The sequence below is a fragment of the Physella acuta genome, unplaced genomic scaffold (genome assembly GCF_028476545.2).
Source record: "Physella acuta isolate Inbredline_101_S28 unplaced genomic scaffold, ASM2847654v3 ptg000428l, whole genome shotgun sequence".
NCBI classification, from domain to species: domain Eukaryota; kingdom Metazoa; phylum Mollusca; class Gastropoda; family Physidae; genus Physella; species Physella acuta.
In genome coordinates, this window is record NW_026731947.1 from 87,547 (window position 1) to 108,199 (window position 20,653).

The 20,653-nt window shown below is 36.0% G+C and overlaps 2 protein-coding genes across 2 annotated transcripts; one reads left to right on the top strand and one right to left on the bottom strand.

Annotated features, from left to right (window-relative positions):
• Positions 1 to 10,454: 10,454 nt before the first annotated feature.
• LOC131942818 (AP-2 complex subunit mu) lies at positions 10,455 to 15,837 on the top strand. The gene is made up of 11 exons (XM_059302756.1): positions 10,455 to 10,528; positions 11,215 to 11,374; positions 11,818 to 12,083; positions 12,199 to 12,281; positions 12,430 to 12,565; positions 12,745 to 12,898; positions 12,979 to 13,104; positions 13,296 to 13,431; positions 13,541 to 13,638; positions 13,842 to 13,956; positions 14,047 to 15,837. Exons 2-11 carry the CDS (start codon positions 11,301 to 11,303, stop codon positions 14,179 to 14,181), a joined length of 1,323 nt encoding a protein of 440 aa, XP_059158739.1. The 5' UTR covers positions 10,455 to 10,528; positions 11,215 to 11,300; the 3' UTR covers positions 14,182 to 15,837.
• A 49-nt stretch (positions 15,838 to 15,886) lies between these two features.
• Positions 15,887 to 18,850, bottom strand: LOC131942819 (uncharacterized). Its single transcript, XM_059302758.1, has 4 exons — positions 18,711 to 18,850; positions 17,928 to 18,053; positions 16,351 to 16,496; positions 15,887 to 16,000 (listed from the first exon to the last, which is right to left on the bottom strand). The coding sequence occupies exons 1-4, from the start codon at positions 18,832 to 18,834 to the stop codon at positions 15,995 to 15,997; spliced, it is 402 nt and encodes a 133-aa protein (XP_059158741.1). The 5' UTR covers positions 18,835 to 18,850; the 3' UTR covers positions 15,887 to 15,994.
• Between the last annotated feature and the right edge of the window lie 1,803 nt (positions 18,851 to 20,653).

Genomic DNA, 20,653 nt, shown 5'->3' on the forward strand with positions numbered 1-20,653 from the left:
TTTATATTTATTATTATATGGTTCATTACTGAGTGTTGCAGACTAATAATTTCATGAGTTTTAAAAATAAAATAAAATAATTAATATTTGTGCATGAAGTCTAGGTACCGAGCTGAAGATAAGTCTTGAATGAAAGCAAATGTCAGCAAGAATAACTACTGTGAATCTGTATCAGTCCTCACAAGCAGATGAGACAACTGTAATATTAACGCGAACATGACATGGCAAACTGACGATATTTATTTGATTGATTTTATTCATTTAATATATTTTATTTATTGTATTTAATTTATTTAATTTATTTAATTTATTTAATTTATTTAATTTATTTTATTTATTTAATTTATTTTATTTATTTTATTTATTTTATTTATTTTATTTATTTTATTTATTTTATTTATTTTATTTATTTTATTTATTTTATTTATTTTATTTATTTTATTTATTTTATTCATTTTATTTATTTTATTCATTTAATTTAATTTATTTATTTTATTTAATTTATTTAATTTATTTAATTTATTTAATTTATTTATTTTATTTATTTTATTTATTTTATTTATTTTATTTATTTTATTTATTTTATTTATTTTATTTATTTTATTTATTTTATTTATTTTATTTATTTTATTTTATTTATTTTATTTATTTTATTTATTTTATTTATTTTATTTACTTTATTTACTTTATTTATTTTATTTATTTTATTTATTTTATTTATTTTATTTATTTTATTTATTTTATTTATTTTATTTATTTATTTATTTATTTATTTATTTTATTTATTTTATTTATTTTATTTATTCTATTTATTTTATTTATTTTATTTATTTTATTTATTTATTTATTTATTTATTTTATTTATTTTATTTATTCTATTTATTTTATTTATTTTATTTATTTTATTTATTTTATTTATTTTTAATTAATTAATTTATTTATTCTCTGATTTGTGTGTGTGTGTGTGTGTGTGCGTGCGTGCGTGAGATGAATGAGGTAGGAGCAGAGCTAGATAACAGCTGTACAGAATGAAGACCAAGATCCCGCTTGAAATAAGGTTTGAGGTTTTATACAAAGCTACAATTCCACGCTGTTTCAAGACTCATTCAATGTCTATAGTATATTAGCCGTTAAAAGTTTATTGTTCAAATCATTAGCTGATCACAGACTATATACATATAAGACCTAAAACAGCATACAACTACAAACCACATACATCTATGACCAAGGCTACACACATCTAAGACCACCCCCCACACACACACACACAGAGACATATATCAGACCATCAAACACACAACAGAAACCACATATGACTAATATTATTTTGAAGGAAGATAACTCGACAGCAAGAGCCCAAAGGACAAAAAGGACAACCATATTTAACATTAGCTGACTACCTACACTATTAACCACCCCCATCACGGCATCACCATTCACACACCCCGCCCCCCCCCCCCCCCCCCCACACACACACACCCTCAATCACCCCCACACCCAAACGTAATGAGTTAATCAACAAGGATTTAATACCCGGGATCTCAGTCCACCACACGCACGTCATCAATCTAATCACCATGACCTTTAACCCCTCTATTTTATTAGCTGGTACCGAAATATTGCCCCGTTCCGAACCGGAAGAGCATTTGTTGATCTTGTTCTTTGGCGTCGTCGAGAGTTCTCTGCCCTTGCTCTGTTTGTCCGCTGGTTGTAAAATATGGCGCTGTTTCTCGGGCTGCCGTTTCCGGTGGGATTGAGTTGTTTACCTCTCTTTGTGTGTTAAATGTTCGATCCGGCGAATTCCTCAGGCAACGCAGAAAAATATAATTGTAGAAATATTGACAGGGATCAGAAACTCAACCGGATGTTGAATGTTAAACAATGCGATTGGCTACTAGCGATGCTGGGGGTTACGAGGATAGCCAATAAATATTTAGGACCGAAACCACGTGATTGCTTACGTAGGAATGTGATTTTTTTGGAAGCATGGCAAGCTGTGAATGAGTAACTCAGGAGATGGGGGGACGGGAAAAATAATGGGTGGGTAGAACATGGTATATGTAGCAAGGGTCTAGGTGATACTGTGAGAGGTTGTGGTGGTGGGGGTATAGGTGAAACTGTGGGGGATTGTGGTGGTGAGGGTCTATGTGATACTGTGGGGGTTGTGAGGGTCTATGTGATACTGTGGGGGGTTGTGAGGGTCTAGGTGATACTGTGGGGGGATTGTGGAGGTGAGGTTTACAACCCGATGTCATCCTACCTAGTAACGCCACTGGTTTATGTCTTTGTCTCTCCTATGTTCATTTTGTATGTTCTGGTGTTTGTTTACTTGTCTTAAAGGACTTGTATGTGTTATTTGGTCGGCCTACACATAAGGGGCAACCGTAGCATTCTGGGTATGTCCGCTTCTGTGTGAGACGAAAGAGAAGTTGACCCTGCACTCCTCAAAGATTAAATAGCTGAAAGGAGAAAATAAAACAGTGAAAAAAATGTAATGCATTCAAACTTTATGGTCTTCAACATGCCTTTAACGATACGCCTTCTTTTCCAATCTCATCAAATACAAATGCAACCGAACACATACATATATACACACAGACATACAAACACAAACTTTATTATGAATATGTTAATGAGTTCATCTTTTCCACGATTGTTTTTTACGTAAATGGAAAATATTAAAATCGTCAATCAATGAAACTGCAACAACAAAAGCAGCTGTTAAGTCGTGTAGCCCACGACTCTGTTTACATCATCAATAATCACGGAAATTACGAGAGAAAGACGAGGGTTTAGTAATCACGAGAGCCAAGTGTATAAAAGGAAACAGGTGCTTTTCATCATTCTAGTTTAAGAATAAATTAATTTTTATTTTTCATGACTTTATCATTCGTTAGATTGCATAATCTTTCATTATGTTATTGTAACATCAATATTCAGATTTTTTTAACACTCAAAGTAATTTATCTCATTTAAGCAGAACACTTCTTTTTTTCCCCCCAGAGATTCTGTTCTTTGTCTTGACACTCTAATTTAAACTCATATATATATATATATATATATATATATATATATATATATATATATATATATATATATATATATATATATATATATATATATATGTGTAACTAGGGTAGTTACCATACTATTGTAAGAACGTATTACAGTCTGATGCAACAGTTGCAGGACTGATAACGAACACCAGGCCGCTGCGCAGTTAATAGTTCTGATGCAACAAATGGTAATTATTACGTATACGAGGAGATAAAATAGGAAGGCGACAGTTGAGAAGTGGAAGCCGAACTGTAGAGACGTGTTTGAGGGAGTATCAAGTTGGTTACTGAACGGGGTAGACGTATTGTGTTATGTGAGGATAGGAATTATGGACACGTGCATTCTGTTATGTGAGGACTAGTGAGGACAGTGGGGGTCAGTTGGTTCATTGTATTTTTGTGGAACATTGGTGCATTGTTATGTGGAGCATTTCTATTGATTCATGTAATAAAGAGATCAATGTAAACCTGCATTTCCGAGTATCTATATTGTGGTCGATGTTGTGTGCTGGTCAAAGGTAGCACGAGTAAATACACTCGGTAACATTTGGCTCTGTCAGCAGTGAAATCGGTAACATTTGGCACTACAAGCAAATAGACTCGGTAACATATATATATATATATATATATATATATATATATATATATATATATATATATATATATATGGTAATCTATCGTTTTGGGTACGTAAAATCGCCCGCGGCTATTAATGTTCGAAAACGTTACTTCATTGTCAAGGCTGTAATAGAAGTATATTGTGATATGTTTGTGTCAAATATTATAGATAAATGGATAATAAACCTAAATCTATGGCTAAATATATCAATATAGGCCAGAAATTAACTTTAAACAGCAGTGTCTGCAAGAAAGATTTGCTATATAAACAGCAGCCATTTGTAAAATAGAGTGACTTCCCCCCTGAATCTCTATTAAAAATAAAACTTTACGTGATGGCTGCTATAGTAAATGAGCATGGTTGCATCTATTGGAAACATCGCTAGTGTTCATTTATTACTGAAAAGTTTTTATTCAATTGTTTAAAAACACGTACATAAATGAAACAAGGAAACATTTTTCTATTTTTCAAAACATAAATCCTCCTCAAAATGTGAAATAATTATTAAAATGTAAGGAGTCACCTGTTTTTCACATTACTAGTCGCGGGCGATTTTACGTACTTAAAACGATAGATTACCATATATATATATATATATGTTACGGTCAAAGCCCGAAGTGCGGCCAAAGCGCGGATTGGCCGGCCAATCCGCGCATTGGCCGGCTCTCTTGGCCAAAGCCCGAAGAACTTAGCACTAAGATCGTATTTCGTACATTGGCCGGCCAATGCGCGCACTGGCCGGGACGTTTTGGCCAAAGTCCGAAGAACTTAAACTTGACAGCGTATTTTGTACATTGGCCGCCCAATGCGCGCACTGGCCGGATGTCCTGACCAATGTTCTATCTAGACTAAGTTGTGATCGCATTTTCATTATTCTGGGTTTCATTGGGAGTAACGTATTGTTTAGCTCTTGTTTGTATAGCATTCTATATGCAAGGCGACATGGATCAAAAGGGCTGTCAGACCATGAGACAGACATAGCAGATGGCTGTCAAAAGAAAAAAATGTAAATCCATGTTGGTTTCCATATATGGGCTCTCGATAAAATAGTTACTGAGCAAGATCTTGAGAACATTGAACAAGAAATGGAGGTTGCCATAAATGCAACGACATCCTCAGCTAACACATCTACTGCCGTGGCGGAACGCCCAGACCAGTTGCGTGACAATAATGTGGCCAACAGATTCTATATAGTTTGTGACAAACATTGTAGTGCAGCTCATTCTTTTGAATCCTGTGGCAACGATGTCCATGCTATTTGTGGAATACCCAATGAAGCAGACGAAGGGTACGGAGGAACCTTACCTGCAGATTGTGTCACAACAAACAAGACATCATGGAACACAGATCAGCAGCTCATACTGGCTTGCAAACTCAAGGTGCTAAGATTCTTAAAACATCAAATACAAAATTTAAAGATGGTGAAGTGGGTGACAATGTACGCATCCGTTTTCCAGATGTTGAGAGAGGTCACGGTGATCCCCGAAGCGTGATTGAAGTTGTCATGAGCGTCGAGGGTGGTTTCTACAAATTAGGAACGGAACATGGTGTTCTAAAACAACTGTATGCTAGAAGTGAGTTTTCAATTCTTCACGAAAAACTGCTCTTATTGTCGTCAGTTGGCACTGAGGAAAAATCACTACGAACCATCGCATCTTCACAATCATTGACTGGGGGCCAAGGCTACACTCGCTGCAATTGAACAACTAAGTGCACAACAAATCGCTGCAAGTGTAAAAATAACAATTCTAAATAAAAATTCTAAATGCCATAAAAGTTCAACTTGTTGTAACAAATGATGATATTAATAGATTGAGACTATAGTACAATAAAAAATTTGAATGTTTCTGTCATTTACTTTAATTAATAATCAATTAAGACTTAATTTCATGATCCTTACGGCATAAAAAAAAACACCAAAATCTGCTCATGATCTTCTAATTCGGACTTTGGCCGGTCGTCCCTAGCCAGATGATCTTCTAATTAAGAAATCAAGAGCTATTTCAGACTTTGGCCGGTCCAACATGGCCAGTCTGCGGATTGGCCGGCCAAAGGCCGAAATCATGCAAAGTTTCGGACTTTGACCGACCTATGGGAGGCGATATTGGCCAATGCGCGGATTGGCCGGCCAATCCTAGCATTGGCCGACTTCGGGCTTTGACCGTAACATATATATATATATATATATATATATATATATATATATATATATATATATATATATATATATATATATATATATATATGTTATAATATAGAAAAGCCTATCATAGAAAATGAAAGAAGTGTATTTAAAAAATGCCTAGTTTTTTTTTCAGACTTATTTTTTGCCCTTCTGATTAGTTCTTAATCCATCAACAGCCAGATCAATAGCAAACTCTCCTCTTAGTTTAGCGTTAAATTCAACACCCCCCCCCCCCCCAGCCCAAACATGCTCCGCCCCTGTCCTCATTGTGTCCAGCCATTGATTCCAACTACTGGACAGAAGCCTCACAAGGCCCGGGAAATTAAATTAAGAATTCAGTTGTCATGAAGGTAGATAAAAGCTCAGCAGTAAATGAATTCTGCCCCGCAGTAAATGAAATCTGCTCCATATACAAAAATAAATAAAGCGAAGAAAACGTTTCAAGCGGGTGATATATTGGAAGCTAACATATAAAATATTATAAACAATTTTATTTTATGTTATAAACAGTTTTTACTTGTATTTTTTTATTCGACCAAATTGTTTTGTTTTTTTTTTGCTGAATATTTTTATATTTTTTTCACTTTCTTTCAGGCATTTCGCTCCTCGGCTTAGGGGGTGGGGGGGGGCATCTGAGACTTTTGAGGGCAGGTGATGGAGGAAGTACTTTTAAAATTTCAATGGGAGGGGTATAGAAATTATCGCGTAATATTAAGGCAGGGGGAGCGAATGTAACAATAATTACTCTTTGTTAGAGTAAGACAGTAGGACACCATCCCCCTGTCATTCCCCCCCCCCCCGCACGTTTGATGACATAACGAATGAATAACTTAAAGCTTAAAGCAAGTGAGCGCATCCCTCACCTACCTGTGGGGGGTAGGGGAGATAAATGTAACATGTGCTACATGTGAGAGGACCAGCATCGTGAGGTACCCTTGTATTTCTTAAGATGATAAACGTCATGTCTATACGTCACCTATTTTAATATTTTAACCATGGATTCGTTATGAACAACTTCATTCAATATTTCGATATCACTATATCACTAGCATTTCAATTCAGATTAACATCAGAAACATTTCTTAACAAAATCTCTGCAGAGTGTATTTTTGTTATCTGACCGCTTATTGAAACTGTACAGTTATCAACTCCATTAAAACTAGTGCAATTTGTCCTTGCAGTAGATGCGTGCATTTTTCGACATTCCCGTTCAATGTTATGCACATCCTTTGAAAAGTAAGCATTTATCTAACACTAGCCGTCCCGGCCAGGCCCTGCTCTGGCTTCTGTGAAAAACCTTTCTGTTAAAGACCATTACGTGTATGTTTAGTTATCATCATAAACCCGGCATTGCTGCCCACCCAAACTACAACCAACCAAAACCAAAATAACAAAACGCAAATAAAAGCTAACACAATTACAAATACAAACGAAAACAAAAACTTACAACAAACCAACCACAACCACAAACACCAATACGAACACAAAGAAAAAAGCAAACGAAAACAAACCAAATCCAAACACAAAACCAACCACAAACACAAACACAAACCCAAAGAAAAAAACACAAACGAAAAAGCAAACGAAAACAAACCAAATCCAAACGCAAAACCAACCACAAACCCAAAGAAAAAAACACAAAAGAAAAAAAAAACGAAAACAAACCAAATCCAAACGCAAAACCAACCTCAAACACAAACACAAACGCAAACCCAATGAAAATAAAACACAAACGAAAACAAAAAAAGAAAGAACAAAAACGAACCAAATCAAAACGCAACCACTAACGCAAACCCAACCTAAAGACAAAGAAAACACTAACGCGAACATAAACGCACAGTGCTCACGGGGCTGAATCGCCTGCTTCAGCTTAATAAACGACTATAGTACCGCAACTTATTCATAGTCTTTTGCACTCACTTTAATGAACGTAGGCGCGAAACCGAACACGGGAGGCCCGGGACCCCTAATAGCACCCTGTCTGGGCGCCAGAGGACGCACCATGACGTCACCGCCTGATTGAACTTGGTAAACGACTATAGTACATAACTTATCCATAGTCTTTTGAACTCACGCGAACGTAGATACCCTAGCGTACACCGGAAGGCCCGGGGCGCCAAATAGCACCCTGTCGGGGTGCCGGAGGACGCCCGGATTTGATTCACTTAAAGACTATAGTAACCTTTCTTATCCATAGTCTATCGCAATGTTCAAAACAAAATTATGCAGCATAGCGCTCACATGATAGCCCAGGGTGCCAAATCGAACCGTGCAGGGGCGCCGGCGGACGCGCCTGTTTCAATTTAATAAACAATTTTAATACTCCAAGCTTATCCGTAAAATACCTACATTTGCACTTGATTAATCCCCGCTAATTATGTAATTTTTTTTTTCCCAACACCAAAACAAAGTAATTAAAAAGTAAATTATTTTCACGGAATGCAATGGTTTTATAAAGTTATAAAGGGAAGTAATTGTGTTTTTCCTAATTTATCAAAGGGAAGTAAGTGCTATAGGACTAAATAAAGACATAATTAGAATTTTTGTAAAAGATGATATTTTTTTTAAAACTTGTGTTTAATGAACATGCCGACAATTATTACTATAATTTGAAAAATGAAAATGATTTCCCAACACTTTCAATAGTAATTTTTTAGCTCATAAATTTAGACAAATGCGCACGATAATTTTCTAACTTTTAAATTCGTACACTTCCAACGACATACAGATTACATACAGAACTGAGCTTTATATATTAGATTGAAATAAAAATTTAAAAAAAAAACTTTCAATACAAAATTGAATGACACGCTATTGTCTTTCTAGGCAAATATTGTAGCCCGGTTTTGATATGATAGGCCAACTGGTCAACTTTGAACTGAAACCAGAGATGTAGCACCCCATTCCGGCGCTCCGGGCGTACTGTAAGTTTTGCGCCCCCACCATCTGTATAGTTATTCATATTGGCATTGGCAAAAACGTGGCCGCCCCATCCGTCCTCCCCCAGCTACGCCTCTGACTGAAACCTATCTTTCTCACCCTAGTCCAACGTGGAATTCGTACTCTAATTTTTATAAGTCTATGTATAAAAGCATGGCACCAAAATATATGCTTACCATTTTGATGAAGCAAAATTATCAAAGTTCATTTTTGGAAACGAAAATTCCTGCGAGTGATGCTAAGCCCTATGCAATTAATAAATGAAGCATTTTTATAAACCTTTTTTTTTTAAACAAAGCAATTAAATGAATTAAACGGAATTAGCTCAATATTCTTTGACGAATAATTAATTTTAAAACGTGGTGATTGTAACTTGGAATATTAAAGTGTGCTAATTAGCGAATGTATTTTTATGACAGCCATGTAGATTTAGGCCATGGGTGGCTACCATGCTAAAGTGTGGCAAAGTATGACATGATGTAGAGGTGTTAAAATGAAAAGTCTTACACTTCACTGAAACATTACTAGACTTTACTTCTCCTTTCCCCCCCCCCCCCCTTTTTTTTTTGTTTTCTCCATTTGTAGTGTAGACTACCCAGTGGCGTAGCCAGGATCGTCTCAAGGGGGGGTTTCCAATTTTTACCCGGGGACAAACTTTCGACTTGCACCCCCCTCAAACTTTCGATTTGCACCCCCCTCAAACTTTCGATTTGCACCCCCCCCCCCCCTCAAACTTTCGATTTGCATCCCCCCCCCCCCCTCAAACTTTCGATTTGCACCCCCCCCCCCCCCCCTCAAACTTTCGATTTGCACACCCCCCTCATACTTTTTCTATATACCGAGGGGTGGGTCTATGGGGGGGGGGGGGTTATGACCCCCCCTAACCCCCCCCCCCCCCCTGCCTACGCCACTGAGACTACCACTTTACCAAGTTGTTTTTTTCTTTTTATCTTTGCTGGTAGGAGGCTACACAACTACAGGTTACTGAAAAAAGGAACGAGTGTGTCAAGGGAGACTATCGTGTCAACGTTAAAATTATTTCTGCTAAAACTCAAACAGTAGTTATCTCTCTTAATAAATTAATTTTAGAGTTCAAAATAATTCTGTAATAGCTTAAATGTTTCACTTTCTTTTGTAATAGTATAAATCTATTCTTCTATTAATCGCATAGCAAGGCGATAGGAAAATTTAACTGACTTGTTTTTTTGTTGTTGTTTTTTAATACTGCTTATTAGTTCATTTATTTTTCTAAAGGTTCAGAAAAAAACTTTTAATTTCAGGATTATTAAAAGCTTTACCTAACGATTTAAAAAAAATTTTAAATGATAATTACAAAAAATGTGAAAGCTTTATTTGCTTTATTGAAAGCAAATGTTATGATTTTACTTTAAACTAACATGCAAAGCGAAAAATTGAACAAAGTTGCTCGTAAATATTTTATTTTCCTGCGGTGAATCACTGCTACGATGTACGTAGTTGAAGCTTACATATATATTTTTTTTAAATATAACTCGAAAGGTATTTAATCTATAATATAAAATTGTTACAAAGTTAAATCAATAAATGTAAAAACATTCCAATTACAAAGTGTTAAGATTGGTCCTATTTATTGTTTGGCTTTTGCATACTTTAATTTCCTGACAAAAATCTGGTAGATCTAGTGGTTATGCATTGTGGGAATAATAAAGATGGCGATGTTGACACCCCTTCAATGTATCGCCGGTTAACGTAGGTATTTTTTTAAATATATGCTGAAGTAATTTTTCCTCTTCGATCCCAAACCGTTTTATGGGTACTAATTGGCAATCTGTATCGCGTAAAGTTTCTAACACATTTTATATCGCTGTTAACGTTAGTAATCTAGATCTACATTTATAAAATTTTTATTAAAATTTATTGTAGAGATTTCCTACAAACAAAAAACAGGATTGAAAAAAATTAACAAAATGCAAATTCAAAGTGAGAATTTTAGCCAGTCAGACAATCTATTTTATCTAATCGTCTAGTTTTATGTTTATAATTTAATAAATTACTGTTAGATTTTTTATCAAGATCTAGTTATAAGTTAGTAATTAATTAAGCCTAAGGCGGGCCCTAAGGCCTAGTTAAATTAGTAGTGGGTAGGCCTACAACAAATTTTTAGTTTTAGTGGTGAGTCTTTGTTTTGTTTAAATTATTTCCCAATTTAAAATTTTATTAAACTATTGCAAAGTGTTAGGGTTAGACATCTTACCTGACCTGCTGGTTAGACAACATTCTAAAAATTAGGCCTAATTCTGGTGTTTTAATATTTTGTGATATCCCGGTTAATCCAGAATTCCAGATGTACCAAATTTTATAATAGGCCTAAATCATAGGAAAATAAAATCACACATGACTCACATGACATTTATAGTGCCTTTTTTTTATTTCAGCTGAACAAGTGTCCTGTATTTGAAAGAGGAATATTTGCTGCATTTATCTGAATTACCACCTCAAATTAGAGAATTACCTGTCCACAATGATTGGCGGATTGTTTATCTATAACCACAAGGGAGAGGTGTTGATCTCCAGGGTTTTTAGAGATGACATAGGGTTAGTGTTGGGCTCTTGTTTTTATCTTTAAAACTTTGTGTTGATAAACTTTAATAATGTTTTGCAGTTGCGCTATTGTTAAATATATATTTTTAGGAGTAATGTTTAGTCTGGTTTTTTTTCAACAAGCCATGGAGCTTTCACCTAATTATTAATATTACCTGAGTCTACCCAGCTCTGATGGGTACCTAACTCACATTGGGGAAAGTAAAGTAGCTCGGTATAGTGCTGACCACACTATCCCTTGTGATGCTGAAGCCACAGAAACAGATGAACTCGACCTGTGGACTGGTAAACTTGGCCCCATGGATCGTCAGGTTCAAAAAGGGAACTTACTTATCTAAATACTATTGCTATTCACAAACCTACACGAAATAAAAGCAATTTCATGGTATTGCAATCAACTGGTTATCAAAATCTACATTTTTTTATATTTTCTCCAGCCGTAATGCTGTTGATGCATTTCGCGTGAATGTGATTCACGCCAGACAGCAAGTGCGATCTCCTGTGACGAACATTGCCCGCACCAGTTTTTTCCACATCAAGCGCTCTAATATTTGGGTGGCTGCTGTCACCAAGCAGAATGTCAATGCCGCCATGGTGTTTGAGTTTCTACACAAAATGTGTGAGGTCATGGCTGCTTATTTTGGAAAGATTTCAGAGGAGAATATTAAAAATAACTTTGTATTGATATATGAGATTCTTGATGGTAAGTATTTTAAAACTTGCTCATGGATATAAAAATCAATACTTAATTTTGAATTGTCTTTTAAATCACCCATTACTTAAACTATTTTCTAAGTCTGACTATATTTCTCCTACAGAAATTTTGGACTTTGGATACCCTCAAAACACAGATGTTGGTATACTAAAAACATTTATAACTCAACAAGGTGTTAAATCACAGGTTAGTTTCTTTATTTGTTTTTTTTTTTTTAAAACCTGCTTTAGTTTTTAAGACCTATTAATACAAAATATCTAAAATGATGAGAATGTGCAAGACAAAAATTTTCCCTGGTTTTTATTGTTGGTAACTGTTTTATTTTCCTTGACAGACCAAAGAAGAAACAGCACAAATAACATCCCAAGTAACTGGTCAAATAGGCTGGAGAAGGGAGGGCATAAAATACAGGAGAAATGAACTTTTCCTGGATGTTCTTGAGTCTGTCAACTTGCTCATGTCCCCTCAAGGTAAACGTTTCTTCTCATATTTTACCCTGTCATGAAACCTGGTGACTTAAAGTATAATAGTGCAGAACTATCCTTTTTTCTCCTAATGTTCTTGATTCATTTTGTAAGGCTTAAGATGTCTTCTTTATATTGCTGTAGTTCATCCCGTGAACTAATTTTAAGTCGTTATTTCCACCCAGGTCAAGTACTTAGTGCTCATGTCGCTGGACGTATTGTGATGAAGAGCTACCTCAGTGGTATGCCTGAGTGTAAATTTGGTATTAATGACAAAGTCCTGATGGAAAGCAAAGGAAAGAGTAGTTTGGATGACAGTACAACCCGCGGTGCTGGAGCGTAAGTTTCTGTTTTCATTACGTTTGACTTCTATTTGATGTTAACATTTGTTGCTAAATTGAGGGTTTTGGTTACTACAGCGCTGCGGGGAAAACATCCATTGCTATTGATGACTGCCAGTTCCACCAGTGTGTTAAGTTGAGCAAGTTTGAGACGGAACACAGCATCAGTTTTATTCCCCCTGATGGGGAGTTTGAATTAATGAGGTCAGTATTTTTACTTCTTTTTATTTTAAGCTGATGTGTATTTTTAAGTAAAGAATTTTTTATAACGAAATTTTGACACTAGTCTTTCTAGAGTTAAATTTTAATTAAGAACCTGTTTTATTATTTTTTCAGTTTTTTTTTTTAATTGAAATATGATTACCATTAAAAAGCATGATTTAAATAATATATAGGTATCGAACAACAAAGGATATAAGTCTGCCATTCCGAGTGATTCCACTAGTCCGTGAAGTTGGCAGACAAAAAATGGAGGTTAAGGTGGTAGTCAAGTCAAACTTCAAGCCTTCACTACTGGCCCAGAAAGTTGAGGTGATTGTGGCATTAAAATTTTATTGAGTCAAACCATAAATTGAAGATACATTGAGTTTACTGTTGCTGCTTTTTAAACTGAACATGAGTTAATGTTGTACTTCTTCAGGTGCGCATTCCTACACCTTTAAACACCAGTGGTGTCCAGGTGATTTGCATGAAGGGGAAAGCCAAGTACAAGGCCAGTGAAAATGCAATTGTTTGGAAGTAAGTTCTGAGTTTATATATCTCAGCTCTGGGCATTCTCTTAGCATTTCGATGTTGGAATAAAATGCTCATACTATAAAATGTAAACTTCAAACAGCACTACATTACAACTTGTATCAGAAATAAATCCTATTTGTTTTTTCATCTTTCCTGTTGGTACAAAATATCTTGTAAGTGATTTAACTGATTTATTTTACTTACAGGATTAAGCGTATGGGGGGCATGAAGGAGTGTCAATTGAGTGCTGAAATTGAATTATTGAATACAAGTGATAAAGGCAAAAAATGGACAAGACCACCTATATCTATGAATTTTGAGGTTAGTCCTTGTACTTTAAATTTAATTGTGGTGATTTATTTTTATTAACATTAAAAAAATGGTCTGATGCACATTTTTTCAATATTTCAGGTACCATTTGCACCATCTGGATTCAAAGTTCGTTATCTAAAAGTCTTTGAATCTAAAATGAACTATAGTGATCATGATGTCATCAAGTGGGTACGATACATTGGACGCAGTGGCCTTTACGAGACAAGATGCTAGTTTAAGTCAGTAGCTGGTTGGTATCCATCTGGTCGTAGAAATGTAGAAGTTTTAATTTCGACTATCACAGCTTGTAACTTTAGGTCTTGTGGGGAAATCTTTCTGTACTTTTGGCGCCTTTAAATTATTTTGCTTTTAAGCAGAGCCTGGATACTTGTGTTAAATTTGTACATCTCACAATGATTGCTGGTGGCTGAGAGGGGGTCTGGCTTTTAACAAGCTTATAATTCATGCCAGTTAAAAATTTAGTTAACTTTTTCAGCCAAACTTTTAATATTGCAATCAGCTGTGATAAATTAATTTGAATTGCAGTGTATCCACTGCAACATTTTTTTATTTGTTTGGTAGCTAACGAAGATGTTTAATTGTTTGTTGTTTTGGTTAGTTAAATGTAAGAACAACTGTTGGGTGTCTATGTAGCGATGCCTGCTGGTTAAAATGGAATTTGTTTTCTACAAAATCTTTGTGTATGTAGGTAGCTGTAGATTGATGTATAGACAGGATGTTGTGGTCACATGACCAGCTGTAACAAGAATTGGTTTTAGTTAACTCTATGGTCAACAACAAATTTTTTTTATTTTATTAAGTCATTGAATTCGTGAACTTTTTCTTTAGACAATTAAATTTGCATGAGGTTTTGTTCAACGATTATTTTTAATTTTGTGCTCATATGTGGTTTTTTTTTTTTTTATTTCCCTGTCCAGCCGTATTCATCACGATATAGCGTATTTTATTCTCGTATACTCCAAGGTACATTATACTTCATCCATTTAGTTCTCTCTTTTTATCTTGTAACTTTGTACTTTACAACTGACATCTTTGTTTGCACAACTCTGTTAAGTCAAATGCATTCCTACACGTATCATTTAACCAAGGGAGAGGACCTGACCTGTGGTCGTCTAAGGACAGTATCTCTGGTACACCATTCATGTTGTTGGTTTTTTCACCTCCTTTAGCATTTTAGCAAACTGTTTAGGTTGTTCTACTGTGCAATATTTGTTCCATTCCTGTTGATTCAGATTTTTAGTGAGTTTTCTTCTGGGTGGTCTAGCAACGAGAGTAATCTGCCCCTGTCTTTTTGTCATTAGTCTAACACTGGGGTCTCCAAACTTTTCAGCCCGAGGGCCGCATTGACTATCAAAGTTCAGTTCGGGGGCCAGTTTCTTCCAGACATGTCTTTGATTTTTCTGGGAAAAGTTCCTCAGCTATCACCGACAAACGTTTTTGCGTGGACAAAAAGATCTCCGCGGGCCGCAGTTTGGAGACCCCTGGTCTAACAGAATCTTTTATCTACATTTGTTTGTTTTTTAAGATACAGTAAAAACTCATGTGAAGTTATCAGAGTTTTTCAGCTTGATATTAATTTGTTAATTATGTTTTTATAAAGCATGTACATGTTCAACTCATTCATCGTATTTAAAAAAATCATCTTTTTGTTTTTTAGTAATAAGCAACTAAAACTATGCCAGAAAGGATTTTTTTTTTAATATTCAGTTACCAGAAATTTTAAAAGTATATTCCCTGTGCTAAATTAAGTAGCAGAAGTATTTTGTGTTGGTGCATTGGTTTATTCCTATTGTGTATATAACTGTGTAGTATCTTGAGCATTATGTACTGTGTTATACATGCTATAGGATCATTAAATGATTACCTTACCATTTGTGTTCTCTGTTTATGATACTTGTACCATACTATATGTTAGTGGCATTTGAAAAGAATAGTTATTTTGGGGGAGGGGGCGGTGTTTAATCCAACAGCTATGAAATCTATTTGTGGTAAAAAATTTGACTTGAGTAGGCCTTTGTCTGCCTTTTTAGCTCTGTGGAAAGGGAGAAAACTCATGTTAATCACAATGATTATTAAAACAAATATAGTTACTTCCCTTAAGCCTATTTCTATTTTGGCGCTTCCCACACTACTAGACGGACGGACAGAGCTCTGCTTTACTTCAGGGCGCTCCACTCCAATCCACTTAAAATAACTGCTGTCAATTACCATAATTTTACGTTACTTTTCCCTCTTAAAAAAAAAAGCTAGACCCCCCCCCCCTTTAATCAGCACACCATTTCAACACCAAAACGTGCCACCAATTATGGTCGACCCCTTAGATATTCTGGCACCAGCTTTGTTCTAACCAAACCAAAAACAGGCGCTGACGTTTGGACTTACCTGCAGACGACAGCACGCGTCGCCGTTCAAGCTACAGGTGGCGTCAAGTCTGCTGGGGCAGTAAATGGCGGCACCGACGTACATGCAGATACCGCCTGCACTCTCACAGGTTTGGCTGATCGCTGGCTTCGGAGTTGTCGTGACTTCTGCAAGCAAACATAAGGGGGACAACTCGCAAGTTTCTATCTGGTTGATGAACGCCCTTTTCTTACTGTATGTTGTAGAATGGCGAACCATTGAGTTCACTCCCTTGTTTCAGGCGGTGTATTGTGAGTTTGGGTGCTGTTATATTGTTTAGAGCTGTTGAGTTTATGTAAAAGGTTCATCTGTATGATCTTGTTATTGGGTGAACTAGATGAAATGTAAAGAAGAAAAGAAAGGAATGTGAAACTTTTACATTTTTTAATACATGGAGTTTCTTGGTAGCCATTAGACAATTTAGGTCCCAGAGACATCTTCTAGGATCCCTGATATTCTGTTTCTCACTGGAGCTAGTCGTATGCCCCATACTACCTAGGCTACTGTTCATGTCCCTAGACACCTAGGCTACTGGTCATGTGTTCTACATTTCGACCACGACTCACCTGCATGGAACAGACAGGTGTTGTATTCACCTGCATGAAACAGACATGGTGTTGTAGAGACATGGAACAGACAGGTGTTGTAGAGACTCACCTGCATGGAACAGACAGGTGTTGTAGAGACATGGAACAGACAGGTGTTGTAGAGACTCACCTGCTTAAAACAGACAGGTGTTGTAGAGACTCACCTGCATGGAACAGACAGGTGTTGTAGAGACTCACCTGCTTGAAACAGACAGGTGTTGTAGAGACTCACCTGCATGAAACAGACAGGTGTTGTAGAGACTCACCTGCTTAAAACAGACAGGTGTTGTAGAGACTCACCTGCATGAAACAGACAGGTGTTGTAGAGACTCACCTGCTTGAAACAGACAGGTGTTGTATTCACCTGCATGAAACAGACAGGTGTTGTAGAGACTCACCTGCTTAAAACAGACAGGTGTTGTAGAGACTCACCTGCATGAAACAGACAGGTGTTGTAGAGACTCACCTGCTTAAAACAGACAGGTGTTGTAGAGACTCACCTGCTTAAAACAGACAGGTGTTGTAGAGACTCACCTGCTTGAAACAGACAGGTGTTGTATTCACCTGCATGAAACAGACAGGTGTTGTAGAGACTCACCTGCTTAAAACAGACAGGTGTTGTAGAGACTCACCTGCATGAAACAAACAGGTGTTGTAGAGACTCACCTGCATGGAACAGACAGGTGTTGTAGAGACTCACCTGCATGGAACAGACAGGTGTTGTAGAGACTCACCTGCTTGAAACAGACAGGTGTTGTAGAGACTCACCTGCATGGAACAGACAGGTGTTGTAGAGACTTACCTGCATGGAACAGACAGGTGTTGTAGAGACTCACCTGCTTGAAACAGACAGGTGTTGTAGAGACTCACCTGCATGGAACAGACAGGTGTTGTAGAGACTCACCTGTATGGAACAGACAGGTGTTGTAGAGACTCCCCTGCATGGAATAGACAGGTGTTGTAGAGACTCACCTGCTTGAAACAGACAGCAGGTGTTCAAGACGCCATCACAGGCAGCGTCCAGTCTCTGGCAGCTAATGCCTGCAATCAGGGGAACACAGCTGCCGCCTTGTAGAGAACACTGTGACCTCTTGACCACTGGAATCAAGATTTTATGACACTTTCCGTTATAAGGTACCAGCAGGGCATTTTTGGCACAGCTCATTGCCAAAGTAGGCCCGATATCGAATTTATAATTTATATTAGGTAGGGATAGATCGGGATGCGAGCCTTAGGTTTGATGGCCTTTATAAAGAGCTATAGCTTAGGTTTAGTGGCTTTTATATAGAGCTATAGCTTAGGTTTGATCGCTTTTATATAGAGCTATAGCTTAGGTTTAGTGGGCTTTATAAAGAGCTATAGCTTAGGTTTAGTGGCCTTTATAAAGAGCTATAGCTTGCTTCTACTTTGAAATGGAAAAATTGTGTTTTAATCTTTCATACTTGGCTATGCTAGCTATCGCCAATTTATATACGTGCTCGGTGACTTGTGTTTAGAACATATTGAATGTTTAATTTATGTCGAGATGATGTGGAGAAAGAGACGTGTCAAATCATCGAGATGATGTGGAGAAAGAGACGTGTCAAATCATTCAAACTAAGGTTTAAGTCATTCATAGACCATACACAGCTATGTGTTGCTTTCCCACTAAACAATCTTAAAGCTTAATATAAGATAATACACTGGAATCCCATCATCCTCCCCCCCCCCCTTCTATTTTTTTGGGTCACTCAAAAATGCCTACACTTCACTCGCCTTTGACCTCCTGAGACCGGAACTGCCGTTTACAACAGAACTCGTCACTTCTGCTACACGCATGGCCAGCCATCTCCTGACATGCAATGGCGGCTGTCTTGACGACACAGTATCCGCCAGCCATCTCGCACTCCGAGTTTTGGGCTGTAAAAAATGTCGGAACCAAATCGTGTTTTATATTTGTGTTGGGTAGTTCACTGTTTTAGACTGCAGGTAGAGAAGTTTAAAATTGACAACCAGAAGCATAACGAAACTATTTGTTCCGTGTATCTATTAAAACGTTTATTTTAGTAACTTAATTATAGAAAGACTTTTTAACATTTTAATTAGGAGCCTTCTTCTTCCAGTTTGTTTTATGAAATATGTTGTTTTTTTACATCATCAATGGAATTCTACGTATATAAATAATTAATGGGAACAAACATGTTATAAGCTTGTCACGCTAAATAGATTGAATTAATTCAAATAACCTTGTGATAACGAAAATCCAAGTAAAAAAACAAAAATAGAAACAAGCAACGCCGACATTGTTTTCACGTTTCGTGTAGGGGTCCACATCTCAGTGTGGTGAACTTCAGCAGAGTTTTATATTAGCTCCAGCCTTGACCTTGAGATAACGTTCCCCGTCTTGCACCAAAATCTCAAATCTGGTGAAATCGTTCGAGGTTTTCAAATTTTGCCAGATCTGGAGAATCATGGGGTAAAATGGTGTGCGTTGAGTTTTTCTAAAACAGTTTATTTTCAGGGGAGTTTAAAGTATATATTCTCTATATAAAATGTTATATTGTCCTATATATATACATATATATATATATATATATATATATATATATATATATATATATATATATATATATATATATATATATATATATATATATATATATATATATATATATATATATATATATATATATATATATATATATATATATATATATATATATATATATATATATATATATGCCTGAACGAATATATCCCTGTAACGAATGCAAAGTCATGTATGACACATTTTCAAGAAAACTAATCGTTGAGGCTCAAAAAATAAACCAATAGTTTAGAACTCTATTTTATTGAATAAACTTTGAAAATGGAAGTTGACATCCGTTACATAATGTACCGTACATTTGGATAATTTTAGAACCTCTACAGAAAGTTGCTGAATGTGATTCTGTCTTAGTGCACTTTTTTTTTTAAATTGGAAAAAGAAAAAAAAAAATTAAATAGTCTAAGATAACGACGAAAACCTATTTAGCACATTTAATAGTTGAACGTTAGCATTTAAAATTAAATTATTAATTATTTAAGACTCGAAATGAATTATAACTAAAACACTTTTTAAAATAGTAAAACTAAAATTATTCTTTCGTGTGATGAAGCGGAGAATGACTAAATCTGGGTTGGAGGGGGGGGGGGCGATATTTTAATATATATTTTAATCTGGCAATATAGAGGCTATTTCAAATCTTACACTGTTGAAGATGTTCCGTTGATTTTCAGAAAATGTACCAACAGTGCAGCAAAAAGCATGTCAAATTTACAGGCAACTAGCGAAAAAAATCTGATTACTTCTTGAAATATGTCAGCATTTAGGTTGATATAGCGCCTCTCTTAATTAACTGATACATCAGCCCTCTAAGTGGTTGATATAGTCGCCATTTTGTGTTTAATACAATCTTGTTTTTAATACAGCGGCCATCTTGTGTTTAATACAGCGTCCATCTTGTGTTTAATACAGCGGCCATCTTGTGTTTAATACAGCGCCCGTTTTGTGTTTAATACAGTGGCCATCTTGTGTTTAATACAGTGGCCATCTTGTGTTTAATACAGCGGCCATTTTGTGTTTAATATAGCGGCCATCTCGATGCTTGTGTTTGTCTCACAATTTGCCACTGTATTACCCCCTCCTACTCACCCCCTAGATCAAATCACTGCTTTAC